The sequence below is a fragment of the Nothobranchius furzeri genome, chromosome 9 (genome assembly GCF_043380555.1).
Source record: "Nothobranchius furzeri strain GRZ-AD chromosome 9, NfurGRZ-RIMD1, whole genome shotgun sequence".
NCBI classification, from domain to species: Eukaryota; Metazoa; Chordata; class Actinopteri; order Cyprinodontiformes; family Nothobranchiidae; genus Nothobranchius; species Nothobranchius furzeri.
Window position 1 is genome coordinate 1,721,089 of NC_091749.1, and position 18,917 is coordinate 1,740,005.

Sequence of the window (18,917 nt, forward strand, 5' to 3'; positions counted from 1 at the left end):
GGCTCTGAGCGGGCCAGACTACAGGTTAGGGTTCTCCCGATGACCAGTCTGCCACTGTGCACAGGAGACTCATCCCTGGATCAGGTGTGTGTGAGCAGGGAAACCACTGAGGCGTGCTGGTTCTCCACATTCGCTCTGTGTGTTGAGTCATAACACAGTGAAGTAATTAGATGTTTCTTTACCTCCAGCTGACGTGTTTCAGCCAGAACTTCTGCCTTTGCTCATGTGCTGATCCTAACCCTCCTGGCCCAGGGTTGCATGTCCATGGCCTTAACCATAGACAACGGGGTGCATAAACTGGTTACCAGCATCAGCCTGTGGGACTCGTACTGGACCATCACAGGTGTTTTGTGTGATTTAAAGCCTGCTGAGAGGAGTTCCGTACCCTAACCCTCTGGTCAGGACGAGCTTCAGCGTGTTCACACTGCCACAAACTGCTTACCCAACGTACTCTTGTGAAACTTTGAGGAGGAGAAAGCCAGCTTAGCTATCACATAGTGGCTCCTCCCACAAACGGCAGACGCCACCTTCCTGCTCTAGGCTGTCTCACGTCACTCTGGGTTTAGCTGGCTTCCACACCGCCTCACAGCTGCAGAGCCGTGCCCAACGCAGGTGTGAGCTCCTGCTGGCGGACCCGTCTTTCAGCTTGGTGTGTGGCACAGACAGCGACTCCGCCTGTTATCTGCTGAGGAATCTGTGCTAGTTGGACTTTTTGATCAGTTCCAACAATGAGCAGGGAAATGAATTTCACTGAAATCCTCAGTGTTATTGGAGGCTTCGGGAGGTTCCAGAAGATCTTGTATGTGTGGATCTGCGTGCCTCAGATCTTTCTGGCATTCCACATGCTGGTCTCAGTGTTCACCGGGGCTGTTCCTCTTCATCTGTGTCGCTCTCAAAGTCACAGAGTGGGCTCGCCATCCTCTCAGAACTTCAGCCTTGTGGCTGGTCCTGGTGGTCAGATGGACATGTCCTGCACCATGTCCCTGAACAACAGCGGGGCTGCAGTTCTTAAGGATGGACACCCGACGGCGAGCTGCTCGGAGGGCTGGGAGTACAGCCGAGAGACCTTCCAAAGCACAGTAGTGACTGAGGTGAGTGAATGAGCAGCAGTCTGCTGAAACCTCAAGCTTCTGTCTTTACAAAGTATTCACTTGTCCTTAAAGGTGTGGTTCACTCATTTAATGAATATATTTGCAGTGGTCTCTCTTAGGATTGAATGCCGTGTAAGTCGTACTTGCGGGTGAGGTGGGGAACGCCGGTGCACCACTTCCAGGTACTAGAAGAGAGCCGCGTCACAGCTGGGCTTCCGACGGAGCGTTTTGGTCTTTTCTCCGACATGTGGCCATTTCGCCCTGGATTGGGTAACAGCAGCGTGAAACTTTCATCTTCACGAGTCATACGGGTTTTAAGGAGGTCTGCCGTGTGGAGTCGCTAATGCTAACGGTTAGCTTCTACCAGCTGAGACGTTGTCTGCTGTTTCCTGGACGCTGAACCAACAACAGCCTCTCCAGATGGGCGAGTCCACGAGTGACGTTGTAGCGTCTGTTGTCTGTCAGAAGCTGATGCAGGAGACGGGAGACGGTTTCATGTTCAGCATGCGTGAAAACCTCAGAGTGCTGATTATAATCAGAAGTAAGAGTTTACGGTTGTTTTAGGGTTCCACACAACTTCTCCATGCAGCTGGGGAATGTGGAGCAGCTCAGCAGATTTATTACAGTGTACTCTGGTGATATGTGAGACGCAGCTCAGCATGGCGAGGGCTAAAAAATGGACCCTGGCTGAGTATGTGTGGAACATGAGAAGTGGAGGGTTGGGTGGCAGCAGCAGTGAGACGGCCAGAGGGATGACATGGGCTGGTGTAATGTCACATGCAGCCATAAACGGCGCATCTACACTCAGCAGGGTAGCCAGGCCAGCAGGCACATTTACGGGATCCTGGAGGTGAATGAGTCTTGAGCCGAGCTCCAGATGAAGTTGTTCCTGATTTGAGGGAGCTGTCTGTGCTTCTGCAGTTAAAGGTGTGGGAAACTCGTTTACTCCATACAGCTGGAGTGGTCTCTCGCAGGAATGAATGCCTTGTAAACCTACTCAGGGCAACAAAAGCCCACGATAGGGGTTTCTACAGGAGCTAAAATAGATTGTGCTGTAATGTTGCAAAGCACTCTGGGATGCAGGGTCATACAGGCAAGTGGGCATGTTTAAGTTTCCTATGCGGGGGGGGGGGGGGGCATTTCAGAGTTACCCCCAACAGGGTCCCCCCAGAGAGAGCAGCCGTCGGTGTTGCTAGATCGGGCCATTTCCAGAACAGCTGGGCTGTTTGCGGGTGTCTGTTTTTACAACGCCGCCGCCACGGCATCAGGGAGGCGGAGCTTATCTACGAGTGGTCAGACTAGGCAGTGATGTGGCACAATCGTGTGCTTTTTTATAGAAGACTCAGCATAAAGGAGGTATGGGGGCGGTCTCAACGATGACATAACGTTGACATAAACGTGTTTTTATTGCGTTCAGAGCGATGGTTACGCTTTTCTAACAATCCGCCTGCCCCCTCACTTCCTGTGCAGTCTCTGCTGATCTGACCTCCAGCTCTCATGAAGAGACACTCATTGAGCGCTGCAGCGCTCCAGTTCGCTGTCTCAGCTGATTTTGTTCCAAAAGCAAAACTTACCCATGCTTACTTTAGTTTTAAGTGAAGTTGCCAGCCGGAGCTCGGCAGAAACTCCCCAAATTATCACGACACCTTCCTCTGTTACGCTGTGGTGCAACAGCCACGTATAATTAAGCAATATCACACGAGAGGGAGTGCGTTGTTGCTGAATATCAGCACTGGTGTGGTTCTGTCGTAGGCACGAGGCTGCGCGCGGCAACGCATGACCTCGAGTGCGATAGTGCTTTTATACAACAGTTCTACCACTAGTTTCCTACCACCCACCTCCGTCAATCCTCATTCTCAACTCTGAGATGAGAAGAAGTACCGAGTTCTTTTACAAGTGGAAGATGATCTTAGAGTCTGTTTGTCATCCATCCCTCCAAGAACAAAGAAGCTGTGGGGTGAGACAGGCTGATCCCTCTCACGAGTCGCTGATGAACCTGACGACTGGATCAGCGGTGTGTAAGAAAGCTAAAGCTAAACGTTCTTGATGAGGCTACGTTTTCCTGTTTTCTGCCAGAACTCAACACGCTCATTGTGTTAAAATAGTCTTCGAACTCACAAATAAAGTAAAGTGGCTTTAATGAAAGTGTTTCAGTATTTTCATTTATGATTTTGGAAGATTTCAAAAAGACGATGAATAATTTAGCTCAGTGTTTAAAAATGTGTTGATTAGGACAATGTCTACATTACTATGAAAAAGAGCAATTATGTTGAACATTTTGAAATAAAATTCATCTCTACAGGGTCTGGGAATACAAAAGGCAGTTTGGAAAACCTTATCAGATTGAGGATTATTTGGGGGTCCAAATCTCTACCCCCATAAGGGGTCCCAGGCCCCCAAAACTCTGAGAGCCCCTGGTCTACGAGTGGTTGTGTTAAGGGGGGGGGGGGGGGGGGGGTAATCCAGCACACTGCTGCTAACCCTAACTCTCTCCCGATAATAACTTTTTACTCTCTTTGACATTGAATGTGCTACTACTAGTTCACCCGTTTAATTATAGGTTCACTAGGATAAAGACAGAAGTTTAATACACCACCTCTTGTCAAGCTTTGACAGCTTAATTGATCAATTGATGGTCTTTGATGACCCCTTTAATGACCTCTTTGTTTAATTAGGGCTTTGATCTTTAATTCAAGTAAGGATTTACGATGTAAGGAAGTCCCCTTACCTTTTTTCTGCACCCCTCCCCGCATAGCTTCATGCAGTCTCCACTCCCTTCAACCCGAGGCCGTACTCCTAATGGACAGACCTGGCGTCTCCTTCCCCCACCCCACTTCTTTGATTTAGGAAAAAAAACCAAAAACTTTTTATTCCTATAATATTTTATCACAGCCAGACATAACATCTGCACCAGCCCCCTCGGCCCACCCCTTTCAGACGCACCTCTACTGAGAGGGAGTTGTTGTGTTGATTAGATGCAGGAAGGTGTGACCTAGACTGAAACTGCTCAGGAATAAGATTCAACGCTACATTATTGGTGCTGGAAAGATGAAATCTAAGCCCCTCCCCTATTTAAAGTGGGGTTTTCACTTTTGACAGAAAAACAGAAGCTCATTGGCGTCGTTTATGCAGTCCGATGTTTACATCAGGGAAACTAAACAACAATTACACAAGAGCATGGCACAACACAGGAGAGCCGCCTCTTCAGGTCAGGACTCTGCAGTCCACCTTCACCTTTGAAGATGACAAAGTCCACCTTCTGGACAGAGAAGATAGATGGTTTGAGAGAGGAGTGAAATAAGCTATCTGTGTCAAATGTGGAAAACCTACTTTAAATAGGGGAACTACAGCAGCACCAACACTTAGAGAAGAGGAAAAATAAGATTACCGGTAAACACAACAAAGCCAATAAAGTATTATTGTAACCTTCAACCACTAAAAACAACAAATAAAAATTAAACTTGTTTCCGTAACTATGCAGCACAGAAATACTAATGTACATCAAGTACTGAATACAACACATACTGATTATTGCACTGATATTATTGTGTACCAGTATAACTGGGAGTTCTACACTCTCACTGTAGGAGGGATGAATGACCGACGGTAGCTGAAGCTGAAGATGTTCTCTTCCTTGTTGCAGTGGGACCTTGTTTGTGCCAACTCCAGCCTGAATAACTTGGGGTCTTCAATCTACATGTTTGGTCTTCTTGTTGGAGCAGTTGTATTTGGACATTTGGCTGATAAGTAAGTGAACCGGTCCTTACAGGAAAACAGTTTCTGTCATGATTTTCGTACAATATATTATCACTACAGGATGTGTGGTTGTGCAGATTTCTGTCATTGTGTCTTCGTCAGATATGGGCGCAGGATCATCATTCTCACTAGCTTGGCTATTCAGGCTACATTTGGTGTTGCTGCAGCTTTTGCTCCAAACTTTTATGTCTACACGGCCCTTCGCTTCATGGTGGGAACATCCATCTCTGGTGTGATAATGAATGCCTTTGTACTAGGTCAGTATCTAAACTAAACAGTTCACTGACACAACACTCCATACGCCACAGAGAGTAGAATCAGACCTTTAGTCCATGCTTTCAAAGGTCACTGGAACTTTAATCAGCTCTTTTTATTAGACTCGAATGCCTGGTAGTTCCTTTAGATCATGTCTAGGTATTCTGATTTGAGATGAACATAAACAATATTATTCCATCTTCCATGACACATGAAACCACTTTTATCTAACAGAGCATGTGTCAGAGTTCAGCCTGTAGAGCAGGGCTATTCTATTCTGGGCCTCGAGGGCCGGTACCCAGCACGTTTTAGTGTTAACTCCGCTTCAACACACCTCCTTTCAATCAGCAGGTGATTAACAGGCTTCTGCAGAGCCTGATGAGCTGCTGCACAGCTGATTCAACCACTGAATCAAGTGTGTTGGACCAGAGAAACCACTAAAACATGCTGGATACAGGCGTTAAATCGGCGTTTTAATTCCAACTGACAAATAATTCCAGTCAAAGCATTCCCTTTTCATGGGTTGAAATCCCAGACTCCTGTCTGAAGCTGGTTCCATCAACCGGACTAAACCGGAGTGATCGATTCGCCATCACTTTTCCCGTAGTAAAGCATAATTCTGTGTTCTGGTGTGTTTATGGTCCCTGAACAAGCAAAGAACCCTAGACTCTTCTGATTAAACATTCAAAGATCAGTCAGACTAATATTTCATATTTATATGGAACAATCACATCTTATTGGTCATAATTAATTTGCAGTCGTCACGCTATAAAGTGTGACCCCTACAAGCGGCGCCACAAGAACAGGCAACAGTGGAAGCTTGGAGACGTGCATTAGCAACCCTTCAACCATTCTCAGCATGACACGAACACGAAAGAGAGCACGGAGCTCACGAACGGAGTCAAGCACGACAGAAGAAGGTAGATGAGCTGTTGGATCAGAAAGGTACAGGATCATCCTGCTGATAGCAGGGTCCTGGGACTGAAGACTGGCAAGTTCGTTCTCAGAAAAGACAGGTTGAACGGGCACAAATCCATTGGATGGTCGAGGGGAAGGACGCAATAGTGGCCTGTGCTCGAGTCACGACACACACGCGGGGTGGGTCCGACTGAGAAGACACATCGTCAGGGTGCCGCAAGAGGTTGAAGGACAATGGGGTACCAACAGCCGCACCTTGTTTGGCAGGAGAGTCTGTAAGATCGGTCATTTCTTTATCAGTTCTGGGTGCACGGGAATGTCCTTTGAATTTATGCCAATAGACCTCCATGTCATGTGAAGTCGCTAGGGCATCACATGACATGGACATGTTTAACAGGCTTCCGGTTAGAGGTTAAGAGCCCATTACTTTTCCAGGAGGGTAGATGACAAGTGAAACTGAGATGCGCCTAGTCCTAGTCAGTGCTGTTGCAGGGTGGAATTAAACCCTTCATCAAGAGGCTGTCAATGAGTTCCTAAACTGGTCCATAGGACACCAGGGGAATTGTATTGATGCACAAAAGTCGGTGGTATCCTGACCTCATGGATGGTGGTTAACCCACAGTCCAAGGAGTCAACTGAAAGAGTCTTTGTATTTTAGTAGAAGTTGCCGTAGTCTGTCTCGCTCGACCTCATTGGTAAGAGCATCGCCTAGGTCCACCACCTGTTAAATGTGAGAGAGAACATCAGAGGCGGCTCTGATGGAAGCTGTGGTTGTGGCGGTGGAGGCTCTGAGCTCGGTGGGGAGCACGTGGTTTCCCCATGCTCAGGGTCACCAACCACAAGGCAGTGATGGTCAAGGTCAGGAGGCAAAACGATGGGCCGGGGGTCTTCAACACCTGCCCAAAGTTCACCCCATCATGATCGACAACAGGAAAATGAAGCTTTGATGGAATTGCTGGATTAAAACATGCCTGTAGGTGGCGGTACTGGTTGGGTGGAAAGAATTTGGTCAGAGAAGAAGAGACACAATTGCGTCACTTCCTGTTCTACCGATCTCTTCAAAATAAAAGGACAAGCAATGTTGGCTGTTCTTTTAAAGTTGTTGGCATAAATGCGGCGGTTTATTAAACCAAAAATGTACCCTGAAGGGCTTTTGAGTAGAGAAGCAGACACGCGGCGGATCGTCGATAAAACCCTTGAAGGAGCTTCAGGGGTGTTATCTTCTGTGCTTAACGTTAGCAATGCTATCTGGCCTTGCAACATCGGCTGGATCAGGATCTGGATAGAAACCAGAACGTCGGTTGAAATTACAAGGAATGTAACCCTTCGACTTACGGCTTCCCTTTTCATGGGCTCTCGTATCACCTGCCGGAAGGGGGATTAATGGTGGCGCTGAGACTCCAACGGAAAACCCAGTGCCCTGCGGAGGGGACGCCACCTGCCGGGGGGGGGCTAATTACATCACTGATCCTACACCACTAGGGACACACATGGAGACCCCAACCCATCTAGCCAGGGCCCAAAGCAGCACCATCGCAGAGCCCCACAGAGTCCGAGGGCACCAACCCAGCCCCACCCCAGCAGAACATCTACTCTCATCCCTGCACTTGCACAACTTCCAGAATTTTGAAGACATAAGACCTCCAGGTAACAACAAGATTTTTTCTTCAACCTCAACCTACATTCACCTCTCATGTCAGCTCCCCTAACATCGCGCTTCCATCCTTCTCGTCAGAAGATGTTCAGCAATGTCTTCTTTCCCGCCTACAAGTCATTGAAACCAAACTTGCTCAACTAGAATTCAACTGGGAGACAAATGATCTTGGAGATAACGACACCCTTCCACCTACTCTGGTCGAAGGTCGCAGGACCTCGGATGATCCACAGTTGGTCAGCACCTCCGTGCCTCTCAATAAATCTCAGAGCACCCCTCCCTGGAACACCCTTGGTGCAAAGTCAAAGAAGTCAGCTCTGTGGGGAATAAGAGGAGGTAAACTGACTTCACTCCATGATACCACAGATAAAAATGGCTGGCCAGCCGCCACGACCTCATAATGAACAGAGCAGCCCACAACATTGACAAGCTGGCAAAATGAGGAACACCAGAGGAACATCTCATCAGACAAGCATTCAGCTGCTAAACAGATTTACGCCGCTGCTAAAGCAGCCAGACTGGGAGACGCTTGAAGGCTCACCCTCTTCATCCCAGAACAGAAACCAGAACAAACAGCAAAAGAGTTCTGACGAGACTTAAATGGCCATTACTCTAAAACTTATAGTTTTGCCATGGATTCCATTTGTGTTTAATATCATGTCCTGACAACTGTAAAGCACATTGAATGGCCTCTGTGTTTGAAATGTACTCCATAAACAAAGCTGCCTTGCCTTGCCTCTGCTGTGTAGTGACGGTACTGCGGTGGGCTTCAGCCTGACCTTATGCTTACTTCTGAAACCCATTTTCTGCTCACTCAAGTCACTTTCATTGTGGTCTTCGTGAAAACGCGCACCACACACTACGGAGCTCGAAGATACACTCCTTGTGGTGAAATCTTGCCATCCAACTTGAACAAACCTCACCCACGCTCAAAAGAGAAATCGATGAACTCATGTCCAGACAGACAGGAGTTGAAACAACCTCCACATAAATGAACTTTCACCATTTTGACACATTTGAGAGCTTTATGCTAATGCTGTGGTGATAGTATCCGCTGTCTAGCCCCTCCTACATCACGACGTCACATGACAGACCATGACAGGAATGTCACACCCCTCCTCCACTCCAGCATAGCTGCAGCCGCCACCCCTCACCTGGACACTCTTACTCCTCTTTCCTCTAAATCACAAGCTGCGTTCCTTGTGAAGGAAGAGGATGTCTGCAACATCTTTAGGAGACAGAACGTACGGAAGGCACCAGGCCCAGATGGAGTAACTCCTTTCTGCCTCAGGACCTGTGCTGTCCAACTAGCACCTGTCTTCACAACGATATTCAACAGATCGCTGGAGCTGTGTGAGGTTCCATCATGCTTCTAAAGCTCCACTATCATCCCAGTACCTAAGAAATCCTCCCCTACCGAACTGAATGACTACAGACCCGTGGCTTTGACATCAGTAGTCATGAAGTCCTTTGAGCGCTTGGTGCTGTCCCATCTTAAAAGCACCACAGGCCACCAGCTGGATCCCCTGCAGTTTGCCTATAGGGCAAACAGGTCAGTGGATGATGCAATTAACATGGGGCTGCACTTCATCCTGGAACATCTTGATCAACCAAGGACCTACGCAAGGATATTGTTGATTTTAGCTCTGCTTTTAACACCGTTATACCAGAAATCCTCACCTCAAAGCTCTCTCAGCTCACTGTTTCCCCTGCTATGTCAGTGGATTTCCAGCTTCCTGACAAATAGGAGCCAGCATGTGTGGTTGAACAATGTTACATCTGGCACAAGGCTGATCAGCACCGGTACACCACAGGGGTGTGTCCTTTCTCCACTGCTCTTTTCATTGTACACCAATGACTGCACCTCTAATGACTCAGCTGTAAAAATCCTGAAATTTGCAGATGACACCACTGTCATTGGGCTCATCCAGGATGGTGATGAGTCTGCTTATCAGCGAGAAGTTGAGAGGCTGGTGGTCTGGTGTAGTCAGCACAATCTTGAGCTTAACACCCTTAAGACTGTGGAGATGGTCGTGGATTTTAGGAAGCTTACCACAGTGCTGCCCCCCCTCACATTATCCAACAGCCCAGTGTCAATGGTGGACTCATTCAAGTTCTTGGGAACTATCATTTCCAGGGATCTGAAGTGGGAAACAAACATCAACTCCATCGTCAAAAAGGCTCAGCAGAGGATGTATTTCTTACGGCAACTAAGGAAGTACGGCCTACCACAAGAGCTGCTGATCATCTTCTACACTGCTGCAGTCGAATCCATACTTTGCTCATCCATCACTGTCTGGTTTGGGTCAGCCACAGAAATGGACAAATGCAGACTACAGCGTATTATTAAAACAGCAGGAAAAATCATTGGTGCCCAACTGCCCTCTGTCCAGGAACTGTACATCAGCAGGAGCAGGAAAAAGGCAGAGAATATTGTCCAAGATGCCACACATCCTGCATCTACTCTCTTCCATCTCCTCCCATCTGGCAGACGCGATAGATCGCTGTACACAAAAACCACCAGACACAAGAACAGTTTCTTTCCTTCAGCCATTTCTCTCCTGAATCTGTAGATTCTGTTACCGTCCTTTTACTATAGTTTTTAATACTTATTCAGTATGCTTATGGATATGAGTTTGTGTGTATATACATATGTATATGTGTGTGTATGTATATATGTATAAATATGTGTGTGTAAATGTACATGTGTGTGGGTATGCATGTTCTTATGTGTTTTTTATGTGTTTTTTATTCTCATGTATTGTGGTTGTTGTCTGTTTTAGAGAGCGAACATCTACCGAAGCTAAATTCATTGTAAATGTACTTTTACTTGACCAATAAATCTGAAATCTGACAGACATTTGCTATCTTTGGTGTGTTGTTACTGTGTTTAGTTTCTAATTCCATTTTTGGTTCTTTTAAAAACACAGGAAAGGTTTTTTTTCTTTACTTTGCTGACGTACGTTTCGTTTGCTGACTGCCAAACGGAGTAGGAAGTGATGCCACCATCAGCGTCAGCTCTGAGGATGTTTTGCAGTCGGCAAACGAAATGTTAGCAAGGTAAAGAAAAACCTTTCCTGTGTTCGAATGTGTGTTGTTAGCAGCTCCGCCCTCTCGGTCTGCTAGGCAACAGCATTTGTTGCATTTTTCAAACAGGAAGTGGGAGTTGAGTAAGAATCTGGTAGGGGGTGACTTGCTCTTTAAACAATTACTGCACACTTTCTGTAAATCCTTTATCCTGTGTTTCACTTCTCAAATATCACTGTGTGTTTCATACATGATGTACTTAACTGGAATGTTTTATCGTAGCAACCAACGATGTATACAGGAAACTCAAGAAGGTTAACAAGACTGCCCAAACCTTCATGTTCCACTGTGTGTGTGTGTAAGCACAGTAATGAACTGGATGTGTTTCGGTTCTTGTGTAGGAACCGAGTGGACGGGTGTCAAACATCGAATGCTAGCTGGTATAATCACAGACTACTTCTTTGGCTTTGGCTACATTTTATTGGCTGGAGTGGCGTACCTCATCAGAGACTGGCGGAAGCTGCAGCTTGCTATATCAGCACCTGGCTTCCTCTTCATCATCTACATCTGGTGAGTGGGCCGAATCTTGACCCAGTAGAGGAGGTAGAGGTTCTTCAGTTCCTCCAATAGGTTTCTGGGAGCATCCTAAGAATATCTTTGCAACTGGATAGCTGTGTCAATAGGACTGGGTGATTTGGCCTAAAGTCTCTGATTTTATTTATTTTTTATTCGATTTACAATTTTTTCCCCAAAAATATTAGCTCCGAACAAAATGTGCAAAATAAATAATACATAAACTCTAACTAACATTAATAGAGTGCAAACTTTGATTAAAAAATTACCCGTGCCATTTGTGTCCCTGAATGTGAACATGGATGAGTTGCAGAGCATGAGATCTGTAGTACTGCTGGACAGAGGTGTCTTCAGGGATGTGAATGTACGTAGAGGTGTATGTGTCTGTAGGTGTATACACGTGACGTGCTTGTCTAGAAAACACAAATAAAAGGGAGAAGAAGAGATCTCCATTACTGTTTATAATTAACGCATCTATCAGCAGACAGCAATACGTGTTTGAATTTACAGCTCTAGTACTGTGATCCCCACCACCACAATACGTCCACCAGATGGCACTATCAAGCCACAAACCTGCAACAGGCTCAACTGGCCAACAGAGACACCTGACTCTGCTCACCACCAACATCTAGGGTTAAATCCAGCCAGGTAAACGGGATGAATCGCAAAGCAAACATTCACTCAAGTACACACACAGCAAAGATACACCCACAAAACCCCCAACACCTCTCAACTGCCCAATCAACAATCAGCTGAGCACGCTCAGGATGCCATATTCGATGTTGAGGTGCATGATGGGACATGTAGTATGATAATGCTAAACAGGGGACTTTTAACAAGATCTGTGCTTAAGTGGCTGTCAACATTCAAACATTTTTGAGAAGGAAAATCAGCCTGTCCCCTGCTTCTGGCCTGAGTCGAGCTCTACTGCATGCTACAACTCCTCCCCTCACACTGAAGAGCCTCTCAGATGGGGCACTTGCTGAAGGGATACTGAGGTATTGCTGGCTTTCACATGACGCTGCATCTACGTCACCAAATGCAGACGGTAGTCCGGAAGTAGCCGGCGCTGCACAAAACCCGATTTACTTTGGTGACTGGGCGTTAAAATGCAGAAATTCCACGTGGAGCACGGTTATTACAACCACTCCAACCGGAACAGAGACAAATGTTGTGTTCAAGTCCTGAACGTAGCGCGCCACAAAGGACTTAATGAAAAAATAATGTAGTGAAAGAAGACCGCAGAATTGGATCAGTAATCTACGGCTTAAAACTGGAGCTGAACCAGCCGCTGCTGGGGTTTACAGCGATCACTTTCCAACAGCTAAGAGCTTACTGAGTGTTTTATTAAACAGTTGCTTAGAAACAGCCATAAAAACCACAGGCTAACAAACTGTTTCATGTCCTCACTGCTAATAGCTTCCAGAGTGCTGCTGTTTTAGCAGTTAGCTTATTTTTGTAGCATGGTGTTTATACCTTGTTAAAATCAAACAAACGTACCAGAAATTCGGATTTAAAAGGCATAAAAAGTTAGTTACAATTAGATCCTAGCACCTACTGATTGTTAGCATTAGCGATAGCAATATTATCACGATCTAATGAATTAAAATAGCACAACTCGCTACTTACCCGGGCAAAAACACGACAGCGGTCATTTAAAGCTTCTCCGGATCACTGACATGTTAGCCAACCTGAAATAAAACAGCTGCAGGCTTCCAGGTGTGGAAAAGTCTGCCGTTCGGTTTGCAGTGCCATACGAGGAAGACCGTCTGTTGCTGATCGCTTCAGTGCTGCGTAAATCCTCCACAGTGAATGAAAAGTGTGACTTTTAAAACTAAACGGGTCATAACCTAAAAGATGTATTGAGTAAAATCACTTTCACCCATCACGCACGGCTGCAGACGTACACGAGTGAAACCCAGCAGTGTGTTGGTCAGGTGACCGAGCCTTGAGAAGTTTGGTTTGTTGCTCGTCCACCATTGCAGTGGATCAGTGTCAGGGTCTGCCTCTGGCAAGGGCAGATAGGTTGCCAGTTCAGTCTTTATTTCAGCTTTGCTTGAAGAAGGTTGCTAAGCTCCTTTTCCTCTTGGGTCTGGCTGAGACCTTGCCTCTTGTCCCACCCGCACAACTGGGCCAGGCTGTGGTGAGCTTTCTTCAGTGCAGAAGTTCACTGACAGCTCTTCTTTTGATGTGCTCCACCTTCTCTGTCTTGACGTAGGGCATCAGGAACCCTAGATCCATCAGAGGTCCTATCAAAGAGCTCATCTTTGACAGGATCACTGTATTTCTCAACCAGATATCCCAGCATACTCCTTTTTTTAAATCATTTTTGAAAGCTCCGTGTTGTCCTCAGGTTGCAAAAGACTGGTTTTGAACAGATGGATAACAGTCTTGATGTATGAGACACTAGTCACGTTTAAACGCGCCAAACTTCCCCAATCCGATTCAAGTCTTGGTTGATTGGAAATCCCGAATCTCTGTTTACGCTCACACTAACTGGAATCATCCAGTCATGCCGTGAGTTTATATGCACCAAGTGTCCAATCAGAGGTTGAGCACGCACAGTTTTCTTTATCAAAGAAAAAAAAATGCAAACAAACGTCATGATACAAAGACTGTGTTCATCATGTGTCCATCATGTGTCCATCATGTGTTCATCATGTGTTCATCATGTGTCCATCATGTGTCCATCATGTGTCCATCATGTGTTCATCATGTGTTCATCATATGTTCATCATGTGTTCATCATGTGTCCATCATGTGTCCATCATGTGTCCTTCATGTGTTCATCATGTGTCCATCATGTGTTCATCATGTGTCCTTCATGTGTCCATCATGTGTCCATCATGTGTCCATCATGTGTTCATCATATGTTCATCATGTGTTCATCATGTGTCCATCATGTGTCCATCATGTGTTCATCATGTGTCCATCATGTGTTCATCATGTGTCCTTCATGTGTCCATCATGTGTCCATCATGTGTCCATCATGTGTTCATCATATGTTCATCATGTGTTCATCATGTGTCCATCATGTGTCCATCATGTGTTCATCATGTGTCCATCATGTGTCCATCATGTGTCCATCATGTGTTCATCATGTGTCCATCATGTGTCCATCATGTGTCCATCATGTGTTCATCATGTGTTCATCATGTGTCCATCATGTGTTCATCATGAGTTCATCATGTGTCCATCATGTGTTCATCATGTGTTCATCATGTGTCCATCATGTGTTCATCATGTGTTCATCATGTGTCCATCATGTGTCCATCATGTGTCCATCATGTGTTCATCATGTGTCCATCATGTGTCCATCATGTGTTCATCATGTGTCCATCATGTGTCCATCATGTGTCCATCATGTGTTCATCATGTGTCCATCATGTGACCATCATGTGTTCATCATGTGTTCATCATGTGTTCATCATGTGTCCATCATGTGTCCATCATGTGACCATCATGTGTTCATCATGTGTTCATCATGTGTTCATCATGTGTCCATCATGTGACCATCATGTGTTCATCATGTGTTCATCATGTGTTCATCATGTGTCCATCATGTGTCCATCATGTGTCCATCATGTGTTCATCATGTGTCCATCATGTGTCCATCATGTGTTCATCATGTGTTCATCATGTGTCCATCATGTGTCCATCATGTGTTCATCATGTGTTCATCATGTGTTCATCATGTGTTCACCATGTGTCCATCATGTGACCATCATGTGTCCATCATGTGTTCATCATGTGTCCATCATGTGTTCATCATGTGTTCATCATGTGTCCATCATGTGTCCATCATGTGTCCATCATGTGTTCATCATGTGTCCATCATGTGTCCATCATGTGATCATCATGTGTCCATCATGTGTCCATCATGTGTCCATCATGTGTTCATCATGTGTCCATCATGTGACCATCATGTGTTCATCATGTGTTCATCATGTGTCCATCATGTGTTCATCATGTGTCCATCATGTGACCATCATGTGTTCATCATGTGTTCATCATGTGTTCATCATGTGTCCATCATGTGACCATCATGTGTTCATCATGTGTTCATCATGTGTCCATCATGTGTTCATCATGTGTTCATCATGTGTCCATCATGTGTTCATCATGTGTTCATCATGTGTCCATCATGTGTCCATCATGTGTCCATCATGTGTTCATCATGTGTCCATCATGTGACCATCATGTGTTCATCATGTGTTCGTCATGTGTTCGTCATGTGTTCGTCATGTGTTCATCATGTGTCCATCATGTGACCATCATGTGTTCATCATGTGTTCGTCATGTGTTCGTCATGTGTTCGTCATGTGTTCGTCATGTGTTCGTCATGTGTTCATCATGTGTCCATCATGTGTCCATCAAGTGTTAAACGAACGGCATCTCATCTCCTCTGTGTTAACATGTTTTACACACACAGTCACCCAGAATATTTACCTGAGGATGTTTTTCTACCCATCAGCCTCCTTAAACCCACACCAGGTGTGTGTAACCGATGTTCCCCGGACTTCCTTACAGCACCTCTCATCCACCTGCTGCAGAAACACCTGCTGCCTTCACAGAAGCAGACCCGTGCTGCAAACCCCAGATGAATCTGCGTGTTTCCAGTACACACATGAACATGTTTGTCGAACGGTTTGTGCAATAATCAGATGTATATGTTACTTCCACAAAGTTCTGGATTGGATATCACAGAAGTGGGGACTCTTGCCGTCTCCTTTAAAGGCCGTCGTTAGTTAGGCGTCATTCATTAGGTCAGGTAGTCTAAATGACGAGGCTCTGCTGCTGCACACACGCCCAGTGGGCGTTATTTACTCCCAACAATCCGAATGGCTGTGTACATGCTCGTCTATCGGAATGATGATCGAACAAAACCACCTCTCTCAATCAGATTGAAATTTCATTCCGATCGGGCCGAACCGGATCTCAATATTCCGATTGACATGTTTTTTATCTGATTGGGTGTTAAATCTGATTAAACGTGTCCATGTAAACGTGGCTAGTGACACACATTTCCCCAGACAGTGCATCTTTAAAGTCTCGGAGTGCTTTAATCGCCTTGTTTACCGACACCAAATCCTTGATGTCTTGCCATCTTAATGGCACAAGCTCTAGCCTTTTCCTGTTCCGGGAATGGCTCAATCATCTTTTGCCGGGAAGCCCGTCTGATTGGGTATTCTGCTTTTAACTGCTGAGGTGGAAGGCCAAGCTCTGACTGAGCTACACCCAGCTCTGTTCTTTCCCTCCAGCAGCGACCATCTTCTTACTCCAACGGCACGATCTACGTGGGGATTTCAACACTGTTTCCTGTGTGATGAAGGATAAAACACAATGACACACATCGCCATTGGGGACTAATAGATTTGCAGCTTGACAGCACCTGTGTTTGACCATGACGCACAGCATCTAACCAGGGCATACCCATGCTGGACCCTCCTATTTCAAATATTTTTTGGGTTATTCTCCTACAATCTCGAAAAACAACACATTCTCCAGCATCTAATGTCACTTACGCCCCTCGGGGAAGGGTGGGGTGGGGGGGGGGAAGGGGGGGCACGCCCCACCACTTGGGTACCACTCTCCTAGATGAAAGTAGCTAATGACAGGAGTAGTGGTATAACAAAGTCTAGCTTGTCTGGTTTGGATGAGAATAAAATTGTCACGTTCCGTGTCCTTGTGACCCGCTTCCCTTCACATCTCCACTCCTTGTGTCATCTCTTTAGATTAGGTATTAACCCTGCCTTTTCGTGTATTTAGTTGTGTAACTCTTTAGGTCTTTTATCTTTAGTTGTCCGGTGTCTATAGTCCCGTAGTGTTCAGGTTAGTTCATGTTCAGTAGTTTTTGTTTTACAGGTTTTTAGAAGAAGAAGAAGAAATCATCATTTCTATAGCGCCTCTCAAGATAAAAATCACGAGGCGCTTCACAAAAACAAAAAATGTAAAAATATAAAAAATAATTTAGAAAATGATTAAAAATATATTTAAATTGAGCAAAAAATAGACAGTTGTGATTAAAAATGTTAAGAAAGAGAGAGAGAGAGAACAGGAAAGAGGTAAACCAGTGGATCCTGAGGAAGGTGGGATAGGTGGGGAGAGCAGAATAAAGAGAGGGTGGTGATGAAGGTCACACCAAAGCCAGCTTGAACAGGTGAGTTTTAATGTGAGAATAAAGTAGAACGTATGGAGCCAGCAAATCCCACGCATTGTTTATGAAATACGCCGATAAACTCATGTAAGGCTGCAAAGTCTGACTGGCCCACATGTCGGCTGTTGCTGAATAAAAGGACCGCTCCTCCAGTTCCCTGTGGACTTTTGTTGGTGTGTTGTTGTACAGCTGTGGCGAGACTGGATCGCTCCTATCTGGTTTTAAGCCAACCCTTCTTCTCTAAGGTGTATGTCGGTACCACGTCTTTGGCTGTGTGCAAAGCTACTGCTTCGTTGATTGAAGTTCACCGTGTTCCTTTCCTGTCATACGCTGTGCCTCGTGCAAAGGATTAGGCTACAGCTAGCTGTTGTTAAGCTAATGCTTGTTAATGATGACCGCGGTTTTGTTCGTCTCGGAGAGGCTAGCCCTTTTACTGGGCAGGAGGCCTCTGTTTCAGGTGTTGGAACAGGTTTGTGGTGCTGATCTTTGACTGCGACAGTCCCAAGCAAATGCTGCAGCGTAGGAGCTCTTGCTCCACGCCTGACGCAGCAAACCCAAACCACTGCCAACCGAAGGATTTCATTCCTTTCTTAGGAACAAACTTCCCACTCTCACCGGGGCCTTGGTGAGGCTCGCTGTTGCTATGACGTTGTCGCAGTTATGTAAACTAATGCTAAAGAAACTCTGGGGAGCCGAAAAGATGCTAATAAATAAATATTCCATTTACTTATTGTTTAAATCTTCGGCAACAGAAAATTCAAAAGCAGTAATGAACTGGATTTATCACCCAGGCCTAAGTGAGAACTTCTCTGGTGTGTTTAGTCTCAAATTCCATCTTTCAGTTTTAAAAAGAACCGAAAGATGGAATTTGGGACTAAGTGAGAATTGTTTGGTTGTTGTAGATATTATGTTCAGCACAAGAAAATGTCATGCTGGTTTGTACTGAGCTTGACTTGTTGTGCAATTTCCTTATGATAATTCATGTTTGACACACGCAGTGGAAGGAAAGAACGATGGCTGCGTTCCAGCAGGTTGTTGACTGAGTCAGTCAGAGTGCCCTAAAGCACTGTCAACAATTGTTTGTAATTCATTTTGAGTTGTTGGCTGATCAACTGTTCTGCTTTCAGGGTGTTGCCTAAATCAGCTCGTTGGTTAATGGCCAACAACAGGAATGAGGAAGCGTGGGAAATTATTGTGAAGGCCGCACAGATGAATGGGAGGCTTATAACCAAAGACCTGGAAATGTGTCAGGTAAGATCCCAACAACTGGTTTCCTCTTGCTGACGCTTTTGAGTTTTCACAGCCTTCTACGGGAGAAGCTGCAGAGTTCTGCTCCTGTCTGGATCCCTTCCTCCTTTGCAGCATAGCCAGAGAGGGAAGTCAGTTTCAGTTCAGTCAAGTTTAATTATATAGCACCAAATCAGGACCAGAGTCCTCTCAAGGACCTTCACGCAGTAAATGTTCTTCACAGCAATCCTCAAACTAA

General features: G+C 45.6%; 1 protein-coding gene across 2 annotated transcripts in view; it reads left to right on the plus strand.

Moving 5' to 3' along the window:
* The first annotated feature begins 539 nt into the window (after positions 1-539).
* si:dkey-119m7.4 (solute carrier family 22 member 6-A) overlaps positions 540-18,917 on the plus strand; it is a 44,462-nt gene continuing 26,084 nt past the window's right edge. For both annotated transcript variants that reach the window (XM_015953880.3, XM_054732436.2), the window contains exons 1-5: positions 540-1,091; positions 4,735-4,838; positions 4,950-5,104; positions 11,103-11,271; positions 18,559-18,682. In XM_015953880.3, coding sequence (XP_015809366.1) covers positions 729-1,091; positions 4,735-4,838; positions 4,950-5,104; positions 11,103-11,271; positions 18,559-18,682 — 915 coding nt within the window. In that variant the 5' untranslated portion in view covers positions 540-728. The remainder of the gene's footprint in view (positions 1,092-4,734; positions 4,839-4,949; positions 5,105-11,102; positions 11,272-18,558; positions 18,683-18,917) is intronic.